The sequence below is a fragment of the Delphinus delphis genome, chromosome 10 (genome assembly GCF_949987515.2).
Source record: "Delphinus delphis chromosome 10, mDelDel1.2, whole genome shotgun sequence".
In the NCBI taxonomy this organism is placed as follows: domain Eukaryota; kingdom Metazoa; phylum Chordata; class Mammalia; order Artiodactyla; family Delphinidae; genus Delphinus; species Delphinus delphis.
Genome location: NC_082692.2, coordinates 103481079 through 103497048, shown reverse-complemented (window position 1 = coordinate 103497048; position 15970 = coordinate 103481079). Strand labels below are relative to the sequence as shown.

The window sequence follows — 15970 nt, the reverse complement described above, 5'->3', positions numbered from 1 at the left end:
TTGGGTGAGTTGAAGGAGCACTTGAGTCATTGTTTATAAACCGTTGCTACGTGGTCACTGCTGTTCTTACTGACTCGGCCCTGTCGTTCAGGAGTCGTCTCTGATCGCTGTTTCTGCTACAATTGAGGTGGTACCTTCCGCCCAGCACCTGGGTGCTGCTGAGGGGAAGCGAGGGTGCAGAGCGCGGGGCCGACGGATCAGACGCGGTGGACGCGCAGGGACGCGGCGGCCTCGCCTTTTCCTGGTCATGTTCTCTTCTTACTCTGCTGCCTTGGAACCCACCTGCCCTGTGAGCCCTCCCTGTTTAGTTGTTCTGTCAGTATCTTGAGAGACGTTAAATTCTCTGACTATGTTCGTGGATCTACTTATGTTCTTCTTTAATCTGTCCAATTTGTTCTGTGTATTTGGGATTTTTGTTACCAGGCGCATACACGTTTATAATTGTTATCTCTTCTTGACTAATTGTCTCTTTTATGATTGTGAGCTGCCCTTCTTTATATCTGGTAATATTTTTTTGTCTTGAATTCTCCTTCATCTGATATTAATATAGCTGTACCAGCTTTCTCATACAGCAAGTGCACTGCATACAAATGAGTTCTGTTCCGAGAGCACATTCCTAAGTCCAATTTGTTCCTAAGTCCAACAAAGTTAGCTTTCGTTAGTTAGGTACCCAACTAACACAGTCGGCTACATAATAATGTACTGTAATAGGTTTATAATACTTTTCACACAAATAATACATAAAAAAACACAAAAAGTAAAGAAAACATTTTTAATCTTGCAGTACCTTGAAAAGTACAGCAGTGCAGTACGACAGGTGGCACACAGGGGCTGGCATCAAGTGAACAGGCAAGAAAAGTTACTGACTGGAGGAGGGAGAGGAGTGGAAGATGGTAGAGCTGAAGGATTGCTGGCAATAGGAGACAGAGGGCGAGCTGCCATTTCACTCACGCCTGACGCTGATGGAACGCACGTTCGCATCTTTGAAAGTTCGCAACTTGAAGGATCATGTGTAGGGGACTTACTGTGCTTGGTGTGCACGATACACCTTTTCCCATTTTTTAAAACCTGTTTGTATTATTTTTTATCAATAACATATACGTGGGGTTTTGCCTTTGCATTGGTGTGTATGGTAAGCAGAATAACGGCCCCCCAGAGACGTCCACCTCCCAACCCCCAGGACCTGTGAATATATTCTCTTGCATGGTAAACAGGGCTCTTCAGATGTCACTAAGTTAAGAATATGTGGTGGGGAGACTATCCTGTATTATCCAAGGATGCCCGGTGTGATCTCAAGTGTCAGGGAGATTAGGAGAAAGGGAAATCAGGGAACGACCAGGGAAAGAAGGAGACAGGAGGGTCAGAGAAGGAGACGTGATGACGGTAGCAGAGGTCAGGGCGACGTGGGGCCGTGAGCCGAGAAATGCAGGCGACCCCTAGACGCTGGGAAGGGCGAGGAAACGGGTTCTTCTCCAGAGCTTCCAGAAGGACACAGCCCTGCTGACCCCACGCCTGTAGCCAAAGAAGACCCATTCGAGACTTCCGATCTCTAGAACTGTAAGAGAATAAACGTGTAGTATTTTAAGCCACTACGTTTCTGGTAAGTTCTCACAACAGCAAGAGGGAACTAATACAGGGGTAAGTCTGTTTCTATTCAATGTCATTGTTGGTGTGAGCGCATTTAAATTGACCGTCTGTTATTTGTTTGTTCCGTCTGTTCTTTGTTCCTCTGTTGCTGCTTTCTTGTAGATGTTTTTTGAGGGAGAGGGTGGAGACGAATCAGTACATTTTAGCATTTCGTTTTATCTCCTCTACTGACTCTTTACTTGTGCTTTCTTTGGTTACATTTTTAGTAGTTATTCTGGAAATTACTTTTGAAAAAATCTGTGCTCAAGAAGGATTCTGTTACTTCAGGAATTATTTAGGAACTTCACAAAAGCACCCTGCTTGGGAGTTTTCCGAGCTTCTCAGATCTATTTGTGGTCTTTAATTAATTTTTTTTGGAATATTCTTGGCCTTTATCTCTTGCCTTTTTTTGCCCCATCTTTCTCTTTTCCTACTAGGACTTCAGTTAAAGGTATGCTCTGTCGTTTAATATTGTCCTAGGTCTTGGGGGCCCTGTTTCATTCTATTTTTCATGCTTCGTCTGCTTGGGTTTCAATGTGAGTAATCTCTAACCATCTGTTTCCAGGTGCATCGCCTCTTTCCTCTGCTCTGTCCCGTTTGCTAAGGAGCCCACGATTCCTTGCGTCTTTGTTTGGTTCTGTTCTAGTTCGGGTGGTGTCAGTGAAGGTGGAGGAGGGGCCTCTGAAGACCCTCTCTTCCATAAAAGCAATGAAAACGGACAGAGCCTATTTTTTCAGAAATGAAAGTTAACCAAAGACTGGGGCCATCCAGGGGCATTTGTTCAGGAAGAATGGGTGAATCTCAGTAAGGAGAGTGAGGTTTGTGGCATTTCAAATTGTCCTTATTCCCACCCTCCTTTCCCCAACCTAAGCAGTAACCTTGAAAGCCAGCAGACACAATCTTGGTAAAACCCAGCAGCCTGGCAACCAGCGCACGGGGTGGAAAAGGATTGGAGTCCTTCAAAGCCCCGTTCCCAGAGGTCGTCCTTCTTCTTCCTGTCTAGGGGTTCCCTGGAGGACCCCACTCGCAAGGCTGACTTCATTTCACATGACTCGTGACTCAGGGATGCCCTGGGGTCGTTTGCCGCAAACCATCGGAGGCCATTGTTGAACGCGTGGGACAGTTGGGTGCAGACGGTGGGGGAACCCAAGCACTAGGCAAGCAGAGCTACAGAAGAGAGGAATGTGGGAGGCTTTGAAAGGCTCCGGCGCTTTGCTGGGAAGCTGGAGGCCACATTCTGGCTAGGGCTGTGCACGGGGAGACCTCTGGACGCCCACACTGAGACGCGTCGCAGCCAGACTGTCAGAGGCCACAGTCAAAGAGAGAATCTTGAAACCAGCAGGAGAAGCCACTCATCACATGCAAGGGACTCTGTGAGACTAGCGGCTGGCGTCTCCTCAGGAGTAATGTAGGAAGTCTCCACGACTTCCCATGCGGTGCCCACCCTTTCCTGCTAGAGTCTCCGCCGTGTTAACCCTGGTGACTTTGAAGTCCCTCTGGGCTAACTCCGGGCCTTTGTGCATCTGGCTCTATTGAGTATTTCCTCTCTATGGTACATCTTTATTTTCTTGTGTGTGTGTGTGTTTAAATGTTTGATTGAATGCTGAACCTTTTGGGTAAACAAAACAGAACAATGGGCACTGCAGTGTATATTTGTGCCAGGGAGGGTTTTCCTTTGTTCTGTGAGACCCTTAGTGTAGGGACTGGGTCCCTTGTGAGTGGCATACAGTTGGATTTCCTTTTTCTTCCTTTTACCCAAAGTGCTAATCTTTTTCCTTTAAGGCTGAGGTTATTTGGTTCGTGGTCTATATTCATTATCTGTTGCTAAATAACAAGTTACGCATCTAGTGGTTTAAAGCGGTAACCACGTATGACCTCACGGTGTCCGCGGACACCTCACGCTGGACACCTCACGGGTCCTTGGGGCTGGGACTGGGCTTGGCTGGGCCTCTGCCCCTGGCTTCTCATGGCTGCGGTCCCGTCCCAAGGCCCTCGGGCCATTGGGCTGAGGCCCCTCAGCTCCGTGCCACAGGGGCATCTCCGGAGGGCAGCCCACGACACCAGGGAAGCTGGCTCCATGGGTGTGGACAAGCGGGTGGGCCCCAGACCGAAAGCACGACCTTTGCCCCTGGAACTGCCCCCTCTCGCTCCAGTCGTAGCTGCTCATCAGGATTTGGGTGTCACTCCAGGGCCCGAGCCCGGGGACGTGGGATCCCGGGGGACCATCTCAAAAGCTGTGATCCCTGATTACTTATCCTGATCCCCGCAACCTTGCCTGGTCTTTTCTGTTCCGTCCTCTCCTCCCCTGATTCTCCTCCGCCCCCGCCTCCTCCGCTCGGACCTCCCCCTCCTCCCCCTGCCGTCCCTGTGCGTCCCCGTCCCCCGAGCAGCCACAAGGCAGTTGGACTCCGGCCCGTGCTCTGCCCTCGAGTTTTCTGGCTCGTCTGTTGCTGTGCGTCCTTGTCCCCGTTGCAGGGCCAAATCTCTCTACTGCGTCCCCATTTCCTAATTTCCCCCTAACTGCCCTCAGCTTGGGGCTTGTCTCATGCATTTGATTCCTTGTTCCTTGAAGAAATTGACATTTATAATATTTACCTACTTGGGGGCTTGCCTGTTTCAGGTTCATTGCTTCTTTTTAAATCAGAAGTTCATTTATCTTTTTGAGCACCTTAAACTTACGTGTTTAAAATCCTTTATCAATTGGAAATTTGAACACTGGCTGAATATTTGATAGTGTTAAAGAATTCATTTTTTTTGGTATGCAATGCTACTGGTTCTGATTAGGAAAATAAAAGTCTCTATCTTTTAGAGAAATATATTGAAGTACGTGCAGATGAAATGACCTGCTGTAAGGAATCTGGGGGGAGGGAGGGGTGGGCGCTGTAGGTGAAACAGAACTCCCGTTAATCATTTTTTAATATTTCCTTTTTTTTAAAGTTAATTAATTAACTTTATTTTTGGCTAGATCGGGTCTTAGTTGCGGTGTTGCAGGATCTTCGTTGTGGCATGTGGGATCTTTCACTGTGGTGCGTGGACTTCTCTCTTTAGTTGTGGTGCACAGGCTCAGTAGTTGCAGCGTGCAGGCTTAGTTGCCCTGTGGCACGTGGGACCTTAGTTCCCCAACCAGGGATCGAACCCATGTCCCCTGCATTAGAAGGCGGATTCTTAACTGCTGGACCACCAGGGAAGTCCCTAGTTTATCATTTTGAAGCTTAGCGATGGCTATCTGGGTTTTTTTAAATTTTATTATAAATTTATATTTATTTTACATTATTTAATATATATTTTAATATTATAATATCCATGTTTATTTAGTATTATTTTGGTACAGTAATACAATTTTGCATAATAAAGTTTTAAAAAGCCGTGTCATAACGTCCCATCGTGTGAATTTTGTCTGGAGCGAATTCGCGTCAGCTGCTGGTTTGACGGGCAGCCTTTCTAAGCTTACGCTTGCTCGCCGTATTTGGTTTGCAGGCTTGTTTTGAGCACAAGTTTTGGTTTTGGTCTTGTTGGCTTTGTTTCCCTCCTATTTCCTTGTCTGCCTGCCGAGCATTTTCGTGGCAGCCTACAGCTGCCCCAAGTGCCAGCCAGTCCCCGCGCCACCCAGCTGTGGCCTGGGGTTCATGGCGCTGGAGCTGTGGCCTCTGGGCTGAACCCAGCTTCTGACAGATTGAGAACCACGGCCCGACATGGGGTCCTCAGGATTCTCAGGTTGGCTTCTTATCCTGGGGGAGCCCTGGGCTCCGGGGGCGAAGCTGGCCCCACGCCCGCCTCTGCCCAAGGCTGTGGCTTTGGCCTCACCTGCCTCTGTGTCCATCTGTTCTGTTGGACGTTTGCATCTTGTTATCTGCCTTGTGTTTGGAGCAGGGCAGGTGCATCGAGCGTGCTCATCTGACAGTTCCCTTCACTTCCCCCTTCAAAGACTGTGACCCGAGAGCGGGCATGCATAATGGTGACATTTTACCTTTGTGTTGGAGACAGTGTGCTTTATGCAGTGTTTTTCCCCAGAAGGCCGCCTGGGAAATGTCTTAGGGAGAACGACGGTCGCTACCCTGCAAGCTGTCCGCCTGTGGTTCCCCAGCCCGTGTCCGTCTGCAGTTGTCCTATTTTTATGTCTCTTCTGCTGGGATCTAAGCTCCATGAGGACAGGAGCTCCCCTCACCCCCAGTGCCCCAGCCCCCTTACAGGCGTGTGTGTCACGTGGCAACACCCGCTAACGTCTGGCTCTGACCTGAGGGCCACCTGTCTGCTGTGTGCCAGGCAAGGGCCGGACGGTGGCCGCTCTGCAGAGTGGGCACCTCCGTCCGCCACACCTGCGTCACCGGCACGGCCTCTGGTCCAGGCGCCAACACCGGGCGTTTGCGTTGCACGCACTTTCTACAGCTCCTGCGCCAGGCCAGCCCTCCTTTTTCTCAGGCAGAGGCAGGCCAGGGGCCCTGACTCGGGGAGGTTCCAAGGGCTCCGGGGACATGGGCCTCCGCGTCAGGAGGACGTGAATTCCTGCTTCGTCTGATGCAGCATCATTGTGCGTGGGCCTAACGTGACCCTGGCTTTGCCGTTGGGGTTTCCTTTGACCCCTGCACAGCCCGTGGGGGGAGTCATTCCGGGTTTATGTGTCACACATGCGTGGGCTGGCGCTTGGGGTCAGGGACTTGTTGAAGGACCCCCGGCTGGTTGAGGGTGGGGAGGGGGCTGGCCCGGGTAGCCTGCTGTGACCTTGTGGGGGTCCTCGGCCGTGTGCTCCCATCAGGAGGCCGAGGGGCAGCTGTCCCGCGAGGCCTAGGATTCTGGGTTCCAAGGCTGCTCACCTCTCAGCTCCCTGGCCCTTGGAGACAGGTGGTCTGCTCAGCAGAAGGAGGACATCTGGGCGTGCCTGCCGCTCAGAGCTCAGGCAGTGAGTCGGCGGCGCGTGTGCTATGGGGACGGCGCAGTGCTTCTGGCCTGCGCGCCTTGAGGCTGCACGGCTTCCGTCCAGGCCCTTCTCTGCCCAGGCTCCACCCCAGCTCCGCTCGTGGCTTTGAGCTTCGGGGCCGTCACCTAAGCCGCCCTGTTTCTGCGTTGTGATGGGGCCCTAGTCATCCTGCCTGCCTTTGGAGACCGTGGGGCGTGTGTGCACACGCTTGCCCTGGTCAGTGCTGCAGGGTTCCCCCTTAACGGCGGTAGCGACGTGGCACTGCGTGGGCTTCCATTCGTAGGTCGCCAATGGCTGACTGGACTCTGCTCTCCTTGCAGGCCAGGGAGCTGGAGAGCCGAGAGGCGGAGCTGAGACGCCGCGACGCCTTATACAAGGAGCAGCTCGGGCGCCTGGAGAAGCAGGTGAGCGGTCCGGCGGGAGGGCGGCCGGGCCCCGAGCTCCGGGCGGGCTCAGGAAACTGACCCCGTGCGCTGGGAAGAGGTAGTGATAGTGCGACCGTCGCAGTACCAATACACGAGCGCCGTTACTGATTTTCTCCTGGGGGTCAGGGATCAGAGGGCCCGTCTCAACTTTTCTGAAGATGAGCCTTTGAAACGAACGAGTTTCAGAGGCACATCATCTGCCCGTTTTCAAATCTGCAACAACGAAAATTCATTTGGTGACTTTGTAACTTGCTTCCTGTTTGTTGATCATGAAGGAGTTTTCAAAGAGACCCTGAAAACGTGGGAGGTGATGGTTGGCAGGTTAACACTGGCTCTCCCTATGCCTGAGACCGTGGCCAAGCCACCGAGTGCCTGCTGTCCCCGCGGGTCCCGGAGTCCCTTGTCTCGGTTTGGAGCTTTGAAGTTGGCGGTGTCTTGCAGGCTTGATGGCAGCCTGCCGTGGGGACAGAAGGGGGTCACCCGTTGGTGTCTGGGGGATGCCAGGCGTGTGAGGCGTGCAGCCCGGAGGGTGACTCTCCTCTGGTTGTCCGCCTTACGGCCCGTGCTCTGCTTCTTTCCCACCGCCCTCCCGCTCGTCCTGGGTCAGGCCCAGACTCCTCACATAGGCAGATGGGCCCCTTCTTTTAAGTGAGGTTTGCCTGCGTGCTTGTGAGCGTTACTGAAAGCTTCCAGGAGAGGTGTGCAGAGGCTTAAACGCTAGCATTTTGCGAAACAGGAGCTGGGTCCCTGGAGGGAGGTGGGGCGGAGGGGGAGAGAGGCTGGGCCGGCCCAGTGGGCCTTCTCCAGGGACAGATCTGCTCCTGTAATTGCTGGGACCACGGAGAATCTTCTCCAGCTGCCGTTGCTATTGTATTTTTATATAAATTCTGCCTCCGTTTTTGAATGCTCAGACTTTGACATTTTCAGCTTCTGCACCTTCCAATCATCAAGCTCCTTTTTCTTTTTTTTTGGTTTCCTTTTACGCTTGGAAATTGATGGTGGAAAGCTGTTCGGGGCAGACTTGGAACAGCGGCTGGATCATCCTCGACCCCTCAGCAGCTGGGAGCCAGTCGGGGTGGGGAAGGTCGGGGTGGGAGGCGCAGAGGCCCGTTGCCCGGAGGACGCCGTCTGGACCCAGCCGTGTGATCGGCGTCGAAGGGCAGGAGAGCCCGCGGAGTCCAGACCCGTGTTCAGGGGCGGGGACGTCGTGACCCTTCTGTGCCCGTGACGGTTATTCCTGAGTGAGGGGAGCTTTTTTGATTGGGCGCCTGTGCCTCGTGATCTTTCTGAGCTGTTGTTCCCGGTGCCCAGGTCGCCAGGCTGGAGCGAGGAGGGTTTTCCTTTTCCCGCGGAGAGAGGTGAGCTGCCGCGTTCACAGTGGCCTTGCCAGGGTCTTGGCCCAGGAAGCAAAGCTGGCGTGATGTCCGTTCAGGCAGCAGGCAGAGGGCGGCGTGCACTGACGGCGGGTGTCTGGACACCAGCTCCGCCGTCCTCTCCGTGTTCTCTCCCCTGCAGGCTGCAGGCTGCGCTCCAGCAGCAGCGGGTGTGTCTGAGGCAGTCTCATCTCCAGGGATGGCCTCTTCTCCAGGCCTCGCTGGGCCCAGGGCCAGGCGGGTGGGGCGGGCATCTCTGGGGTCCAGCAGAGCTCAGCCCGGGTTCTGCGTCAGCAGCACAGCAGCCTGGGCCTTGGAGCAAGTTGTCTGAATTCCGGAGCCTCCGTTTCCTTGTCTTTGAAATGGGACTTTCAAACCCAAGCTGCCAGCCGTCTGGGGGATGTGTGGTTGTTTGCGTAAAGCAGCCCCCGGAGCGCCTGGAGGACCCACCCGTTCATCCCGCGTTAGTGTGGCTGTGTTCAGCGACGGGCAGTGGTGCTTCCTGCCACACGGAGCCCACAGTCCAGGGTGGGAGGGGAGGGGATGCTGAGGGCTAGGGCCCCAGACGAGGGACGCCTGAGACCGTCCTGTGACCCGTGGGCCTGCCAGCTCCGTCAGTATAGTCTTACTTTTCCAGACTCAGCAGCTGCAAGTGGAGAGGGCACTTTGGGGTGTAGTTTCAAAGAGTGAGGCAGGGAGAAAGGGAGGACCCTGGATTCCGGGCTCCCTCGCCTAGAGGTTCCCCCAGTCCCCGCCGTCCCAGCCCCTGCCTGTGAGCAGGTGGTGCTTCTCCTGGCTTCCGGGTTTTCTGCCTGGGCTTTGCTTTTCCTAAGGAGCGGCCATGCCGTGACCCTGCCACGCCTGCAGCCTTCTCAGTGCGGCACAAAGCAGCCCCGCCTGGAGTCCCTGAGCCTCTCCAGGAAAACAGGGAAGTCCACTTCACAAGACAAGGTGGCTGCTGGTCAGGGCTGCAGGAAGAGGGCCCAGCCTCACGCTTTGGGGAAACGAGTTACAGCCCAAGGCGACCCTGTCACACACTCAGTGGAGTGGCCACCGTGGGGAGGATGGGTACCAAGGATGGTGGTTCAGCCTGTGCTCCCAGGGGGCCGCCTGGCCAGGCCACCTTGGGAAGCTGTCACCCAGGGACCCTGGAGCTGAGCACAGCTATGCCCTGAGGCCTGGCCTTTCTTAGCAAGAATGGGCTGCTTATACCTGGGCTCGTGGGACTACTGCCTCCGATAAGGCGAGACAGGAGGACCCTTGATCCAATCCGATTCTTTCCACGTGTAGGAAAGTGGCCCTAAGGCAGCTCAGTGGTTTGAGATTCAACTGGTACAGCGGTGAGTGCTGTGCTCTTAGACCTAGAAGGACCTGGGCCCTGTCCCTGGCACTTACGACAGAAGTGGAGAAGTGGGTCAGCCTGCCTTGTGTTCCATCTGTGGCCACCCTGGTTGCCTGCGCTTCTGTTTCTAAGGACTCAGAGGTTAGAATCCCGTCGGGGGTGTGACTGGCCAGCAACCTTAGGTTTCCCCAAATCCACCTTTTCTCCCTTTGCTAAAGTGCACATGGTCTTGTCTGGTATCTTCCCATTTTCTCTGAATTCTGAGTTGCCAGAGCAACAGGAGTCTCCGTCAGGGAATTCAGAGCTAGCGGGACTCGCCTGGGTGGGGACGTGAATTCATCTCGCATGCCGACGCTGCCTGCGGCCGACCCCAGGTATCCGTGCTGGGTTCACTCTTTTCCGTCCCCTGGGTGGAGGCTGGGAGTTCAGGGGCTCTTTCTCTCCGCCCTGTGCTGACTGCACACGTCCTCAGCAGCGCGGGCCTGTCCTCCTGGTCCCCGTCTCTCCTAATGAAATTTTAAAGCCCTGGCTTTGTGCTCAGCGTTTTCCAGCAGCTCAGCCCGCCGGGGTCTCAGCCCTCCCGGCCCTGCTCCCCGGCCCTGGCCATCCGTCCCATGGCCCCTGTGCCCTGTCGGGAGCCCAGGGCAGAGGTCACCTTTGAGCCCTTCCCGGGAGATATGAGGATCGGTTGTGACTGTATCTCTCGGAAGAGTGTTTTTAGAGACCTTACCGCTGAAGCTGTCCTCCTGCCGTGGAGGTGTCTGGCGTCCTCGCCGGCCGCTGCAGTCGGTCCCCAGCCGCTGGCACTGCTCTCACCCTGGCTTTTGAGTGCCCGCGCACAGCTGCTACCTGTGCCCGGGGGGCAGGCACCTCCCAAGGCTTTGTCTGTCTCCTGCAGGCCCCGTGTGTGGACGTGGCCCTTCCTGCCGCGTCTCAGGGACCACGTGCAGCTTGCACGCGGCCCCATGGCCTCCTAAGTGGTGGACGTGGGATGTACGTCTGGGGCTGGCTGACTCCAGGATGCTGGTCCGGGCGCCCTGTTCACGCTGGGATTTATCTTTTTAACGGGCAGGCAGATATGCTCCAGAAAGGAAATGGCCACGTGGCCCTGCCTATTCTGCATCCAGACTGCGTCCTCCTGGACAGTCTGATGCCACGTCCTGCACTTGGAGGTGACTGTCCAAGGAGCTGTCCCCTCAAGGCAGCCTGTGGCGCTAAGTGCCCAGGTTGGTGTTACACCTGCTACAGTAGAGGGTCTGCCTGCACGTCGTCCTTCCCTCAGGGTCAGTGATGGCGGTCAGTGCAGTCGAGCTGGGGGGAGCCTTAGGAAGGAGCGTGGTCACTGAGTCAGGGGGAAGCGGTCGCAGAGCTGAGTGGCAGGGACGGTGCAGTGGCCGAGCGCATAGGATGGCCAGGCACGCGAGGCGGTGGCGGGTGTGAGGGCCACGCGAGGCCACCGCAGCGGCTCTGTGTGCAGGGCTTACGTCTCCACGTGGGCCGTCTTCCTGTGAGCTCGCCCCCCAGCTGGGAAAGCCAAGGTCTTCCGGGCTCTTTCCTCTCCCTGTCTGTGTGTTTTCTACACTCCATCCATCCCCACACTTCCCCTCCTCTGCATCCACGTCTCTGTCATCTGTCACCCACGCGAGGGCACCGTCCCTGATGGTCTCCAGGCCTTAGTGGCCGTCCCTCTGTCCCGTCCAGATTTCTCGTTGCCGTGTCTGCACCGTGCTTCCTCACCTGGCCCTGAACGTCACCTGGTCGGGCCCTGCACGCCCTTCAGACTCCACTCCACCATCTGCTGGCCCAGCTCAGCGTCCCCAGCCTCTGATGGGGGTCGGCCTCTTGCCCCAGCCTGAGCTCCAGGTCGGGAGGTGATTCTTACACATGCAGCAGCAAACCTGCAAATCCAGAGCAGAGAAAGCGGGGGAGGGAAGGGTCCTCTGTGGACACACGCCCAGCACAGGTCCTGGGGCTGTGGCCTGTGTGCCTACCCACCCGAAGCCAGCCCGCAGGTCCCTGCAGAGCGAAGGCCTTCCCACCTCCGTCAGCGGCAACTCGGGCCCATCGGCAGACACGGAGGACGTGGGGCTGGGCAGGCGCAGCTCCCACTGCAGGGCAGCCAGGCCGGGGCCACCCCGGGCACTCGGAACCCGGGGATCACGTGGGAAGGTGTGGAATGTAAAGGTTCTGGGGCTCTTGGTGGCCTCTTACCTGGTGCCTTCTTAAATACACCAAAGTCAGTTTGGAGGGGTCTTGGCGCTCTTAGGGTCTCACAATACCAGCCTCTAAACTCAAGCAGAGGGAGGTTAGGTTATTTACCCGAGTTAAATGGCTCAAGAAAGGACTTCATGTCTTACTTGAAACGCTTTGGGACATAAAGATTCCGGCCCATCACTGTCTCCGCGAGGGCTGTCCGTGTGGACCCCGTGAAGCCGGGTTCCTGCCATCGTCCCAGGAGGAACACAGGCCGTCCCATCTCTTGTTCAGAGGGTCACACTTGGCAAGTGTTGTGGACGTGCTCATGGCCTCTGTCGAGAATGCCAGGCGTCACTGAAACAAACAGACGACGTTGCGGCACCTGGTTGTTGGTTACCAGCTGGCAGCTTTGCCTAGAACAGCGGTACCTGCGGACACCTGCCCCGGGCGTCCCTGTGGCACCTGCTCCCACGGGCCACTTCCCTGTCGACGCCCAGGAACACATGTCATCTGGCTGAGAAGCCGATCGGAGGGCGCTGCCAGTGGTCCTGAGTGGAACCCCTTCCCATCAGGTTTCCGGTAACCCCTGGAGCCAGGAGCGGCGTTGCTGACCTTGTGGCTGGGGCGCTTGGGAGGGGCCTGGGGAGCTCTAGCGATACGAAGCAGCAGTAGGTGCTTGGGGGAGAGTTGGTGTGAAGCGTGAGTTTGGTGAGAAGCCGCTGAGCTGACCTGCCGCGACTGTGGGGCTCTGTGAGGCAGCGGGGGCCCCCGCCAGATGACGTGCGGTCGCGAACGTTCCGTTTCATCAACAGCGTTGCCGACAACACCCCTCTGCCCTGAACACGTGACCTTGAGCACACAGGCGGCTCTGTCCAGGCTGCTCTTGATACTCTCCTGTGACTCCCCTTCCCCAGGGCGCCCGAGGGGAGGGGCTTCCTGCGGAACAGGATTCGCTTGGCAGAAATCGTCTCACTGCAAACTCCCATCAAGGCAGCGCCTTGTTTCTTTGAGATCGCCTCTCAGATGTGTTAATGAGGGAAGAAAGAATGAGAACTATGAGGAAAGTCTGGAGGAAAGTGGATCAGTAAGATGTGAAGAGGGAAAGTAGACAAATGACTCAACAGCTGGGGGAGCTGAGCAGAAAGGAGGGAGGGGGTTTACGTGGAATCAGAGGGGCATCTGAAGGGGGTTTGAAAGGGAAGCACAGAGATTCCGAAGACTTTAAGTTGCTGGGCTCTGAATGATTAACTGCTGACTGAGGTTCTGAGGCCAAAATCATGCCTGTATTGAAATGAGAAAAAAAGACAGAAGTGTACGAATCTCCTTAGTTTTCAAAATGAACCTCAAGAAGGATAAACCAGAAACTAACGAGATTTTTACCTACAGCTGGGAGTGGGAATGGGCTGGCAAGACAGGGAGGGTGTGGGACCTCTCTGAGTATGTTCTTTATAAATAGTTTGACTTTTGAACCGTGTTAATGTTTTGCTTATTTGAAAAGTAAATCGACAGAGATGGTGTTAAAAATTAATACAAGCAGAAATAAATGAACCCAGCCATCTATCAGACAGATACCGCCCCACAGAGAGGGACTTCCAGAGGGAAGACGTCTGGGCTCCCCTCCCCCTGCTCTCCCCACCAAGCACAGCTGGGAACCCTGGAATAAGCTGAGAGGCACCACAGGTCTCTGAAAGGAAGGGAGAGGGAGAGCTGGCGAGGGACCCTGGGATGGAGGAACAGCGCGGTGGCCCACGTGCTCACAACCCCCTCCCGGTGACAGAAGGCAAACAGGGCCAGTGTCTTTGGCCCCAGCCTGGTGGCAGATGGCTTCGCAGGTCGGCTCAGAGTCCTCCAGATTGAGACAGAGCCCCTCCCAGCCACACTGGGGGTCAGGTGAGAGCCCCTGGCATGCATCCCCAACAAGTGTTCCTCATCGCTGGGGCCAGAGACTCCCTCCTTCCCCCGAGACCCCAGATGGCTCGACAGCACACCAGGGGGATCCTGCCACAGCAGGGCTGGGGGCAGCCAGGGAGCACTGGCCTGGGGAGAACACTTTGTCCTGTGGACCAGAGGGTCCTGGCTCCCACCCAGACCATTGGTGAGCTGCCGGCCGGCAGGAGATGTCCTGCCCACAAGTGGCTGGGGCAGTGCTCCTTGGGTCCTGTAGGCAAGAGATGCCTGACAGTGGCAGGGCGACCCCTCCCCAACAAATGGCTGGCGGGGGAGCACAGCCTGGGGAAGCACTTCCTGCTCCGCAGGCAACCCCGCAGGGTCAGCAGGAGCCCCAGTGCCTTGGAGGAACCAAGTGGACACGATAGTGCGGTAAAGGCTCTGAATCCAGTTGCTGAGCAACTCCCAGAGGTAAAGCCACACTTAGACTCACAATCATGAAACTTCTGAAAACTGAAGACAAAACTGGAAAGCCGTCAGAGAAAACCAGCGTTACGCACGCGGTGATGCCGATTTTATCGATGGTGGAATCTCATCTAAAAGCACGGAGGCCAGAGGAAGTGGCGTATTTCCTGAGTCCTGAAAGAAAAACTCTGTTAACCATGAATTCTACACCCAGCAAAACTATCCTTTAGGAACGAAGAGGAAATGAAGACATTCTCGGATTACAGAGAGCTAAGAGAATTTGTGGCTGCCCAGTGTACCCGTAAGGAATGGCAAAGCAAGTTATTCAAACAGAAGGAAATGATAAAAGAAATAATTTGGGAATATGAACAAGAAAGAAAGAACAAAGGAGAAATAAAAATGCAGATAAATACAACAGATTATCCTTCTTCACATGAATTTTTAAAATCATATTTGATTGTTGAAACAAAAAATATAACATCGTATGATGTGAGGCAAATGCATGTGCAAAAAATGCTCAAAGTAGACTTTAAAAAGTGGAGAGGCTGGAGGAGCCTAAGTGGAAGTGAGGCTTGCAGACTTGACCCTGAGCGGTAGAGCGTCAGCAGCAGCTGACATTACATGTGTGTATTGTGTGTATTGTACATTACACGTGTGTATTGTAATGCTCAGTGCAGCCACTGAGAAAGTTAGGTGAAGCAGTGACTCAGACACACTATTAATAAATCAGCATGGAATCTGATGAAATGTTTAACTGACAGGAAGACAAGAAAAGAGAAATGGAGGAAGAACAGAGGGAACAAACAGAAAACATGTAACAAGATGGAAGACTTAAGCTCTGTCAGTAATCACCTTAAAGGTAAATGGTCTAAATATACCAGTGAAAAGGCCGAGGTTGCCACACACACACACACACACACACAACTCTGCCATCTATAAGAGAATTCAAATACGGTGACATAGATGGAAAGTAAAAGGGTGAAAAACAGATGTGCCGGGCTGCCCTGGTGGCGCAGCGGTTGAGAGTCCGCCTGCCGACGCAGGGGACACGGGTTCGTGCCCCGGTCCGGGAGGATCCCACATGCCGCGGAGCGGCTGGGCCCGTGAGCCATGGCCGCTGAGCCTGCGCGTCCGGAGCCTGTGCTCCGCAACGGGAGAGGCCACAGCAGTGAGAGGCCCGCGTACCGCAAAAAAAAAAAAGGAAAAAAGAAATGTGTCATATAAACATCGATCCAGAAAAACATAGGCGTGGTCATTAATATCAGATAAAGTACTTCAGAGCAAAGGCAATTACTAGACACAAAGAAGGGTGTTATATGATGATAAAAGCATCAGTCTACCAGGAAGGCATAGTAATCCTAAGTGTGTGTGCACCGAAGAAGAGAGGCCTAAAACATGTGAAGCCAAAACTGACGGGGCAGAAAGAAACACACAAACCTGAAATAATAGTTTGGGGACCTCAATATCCCCTTTTCTCAGCAACTGATAGAAGTGCTAGACAGAAGGTTGTCGAGGATATAAAGGGTCTAAATGACACAACCAACCAGCAGGATCTAACTGACATATAAAGGATACTCCAACAATAGCAAAATGCATATATTTTTTAAGCACCTGTGGGACCAAGATAGTCTATATCCTGGGCCCTAAAACTAACCTTAACAAATTTATCATATCAAAATATATAGGATATAGCTTAAGCAGGGTTGAATGGGAAATTTATACCAGTGAATCCCTAAATTAG

General features: G+C 54.3%; 1 protein-coding gene across 1 annotated transcript in view; it reads left to right on the top strand.

Moving 5' to 3' along the window:
* The window catches only part of CHCHD6 (coiled-coil-helix-coiled-coil-helix domain containing 6), a 125903-nt gene that overhangs the window by 74439 nt on the left and 35494 nt on the right, over positions 1-15970 (top strand). Inside the window, exon 5 of the mRNA XM_060021528.1 lies at positions 6862-6945. Coding sequence (XP_059877511.1) covers positions 6862-6945 — 84 coding nt within the window. The remainder of the gene's footprint in view (positions 1-6861; positions 6946-15970) is intronic.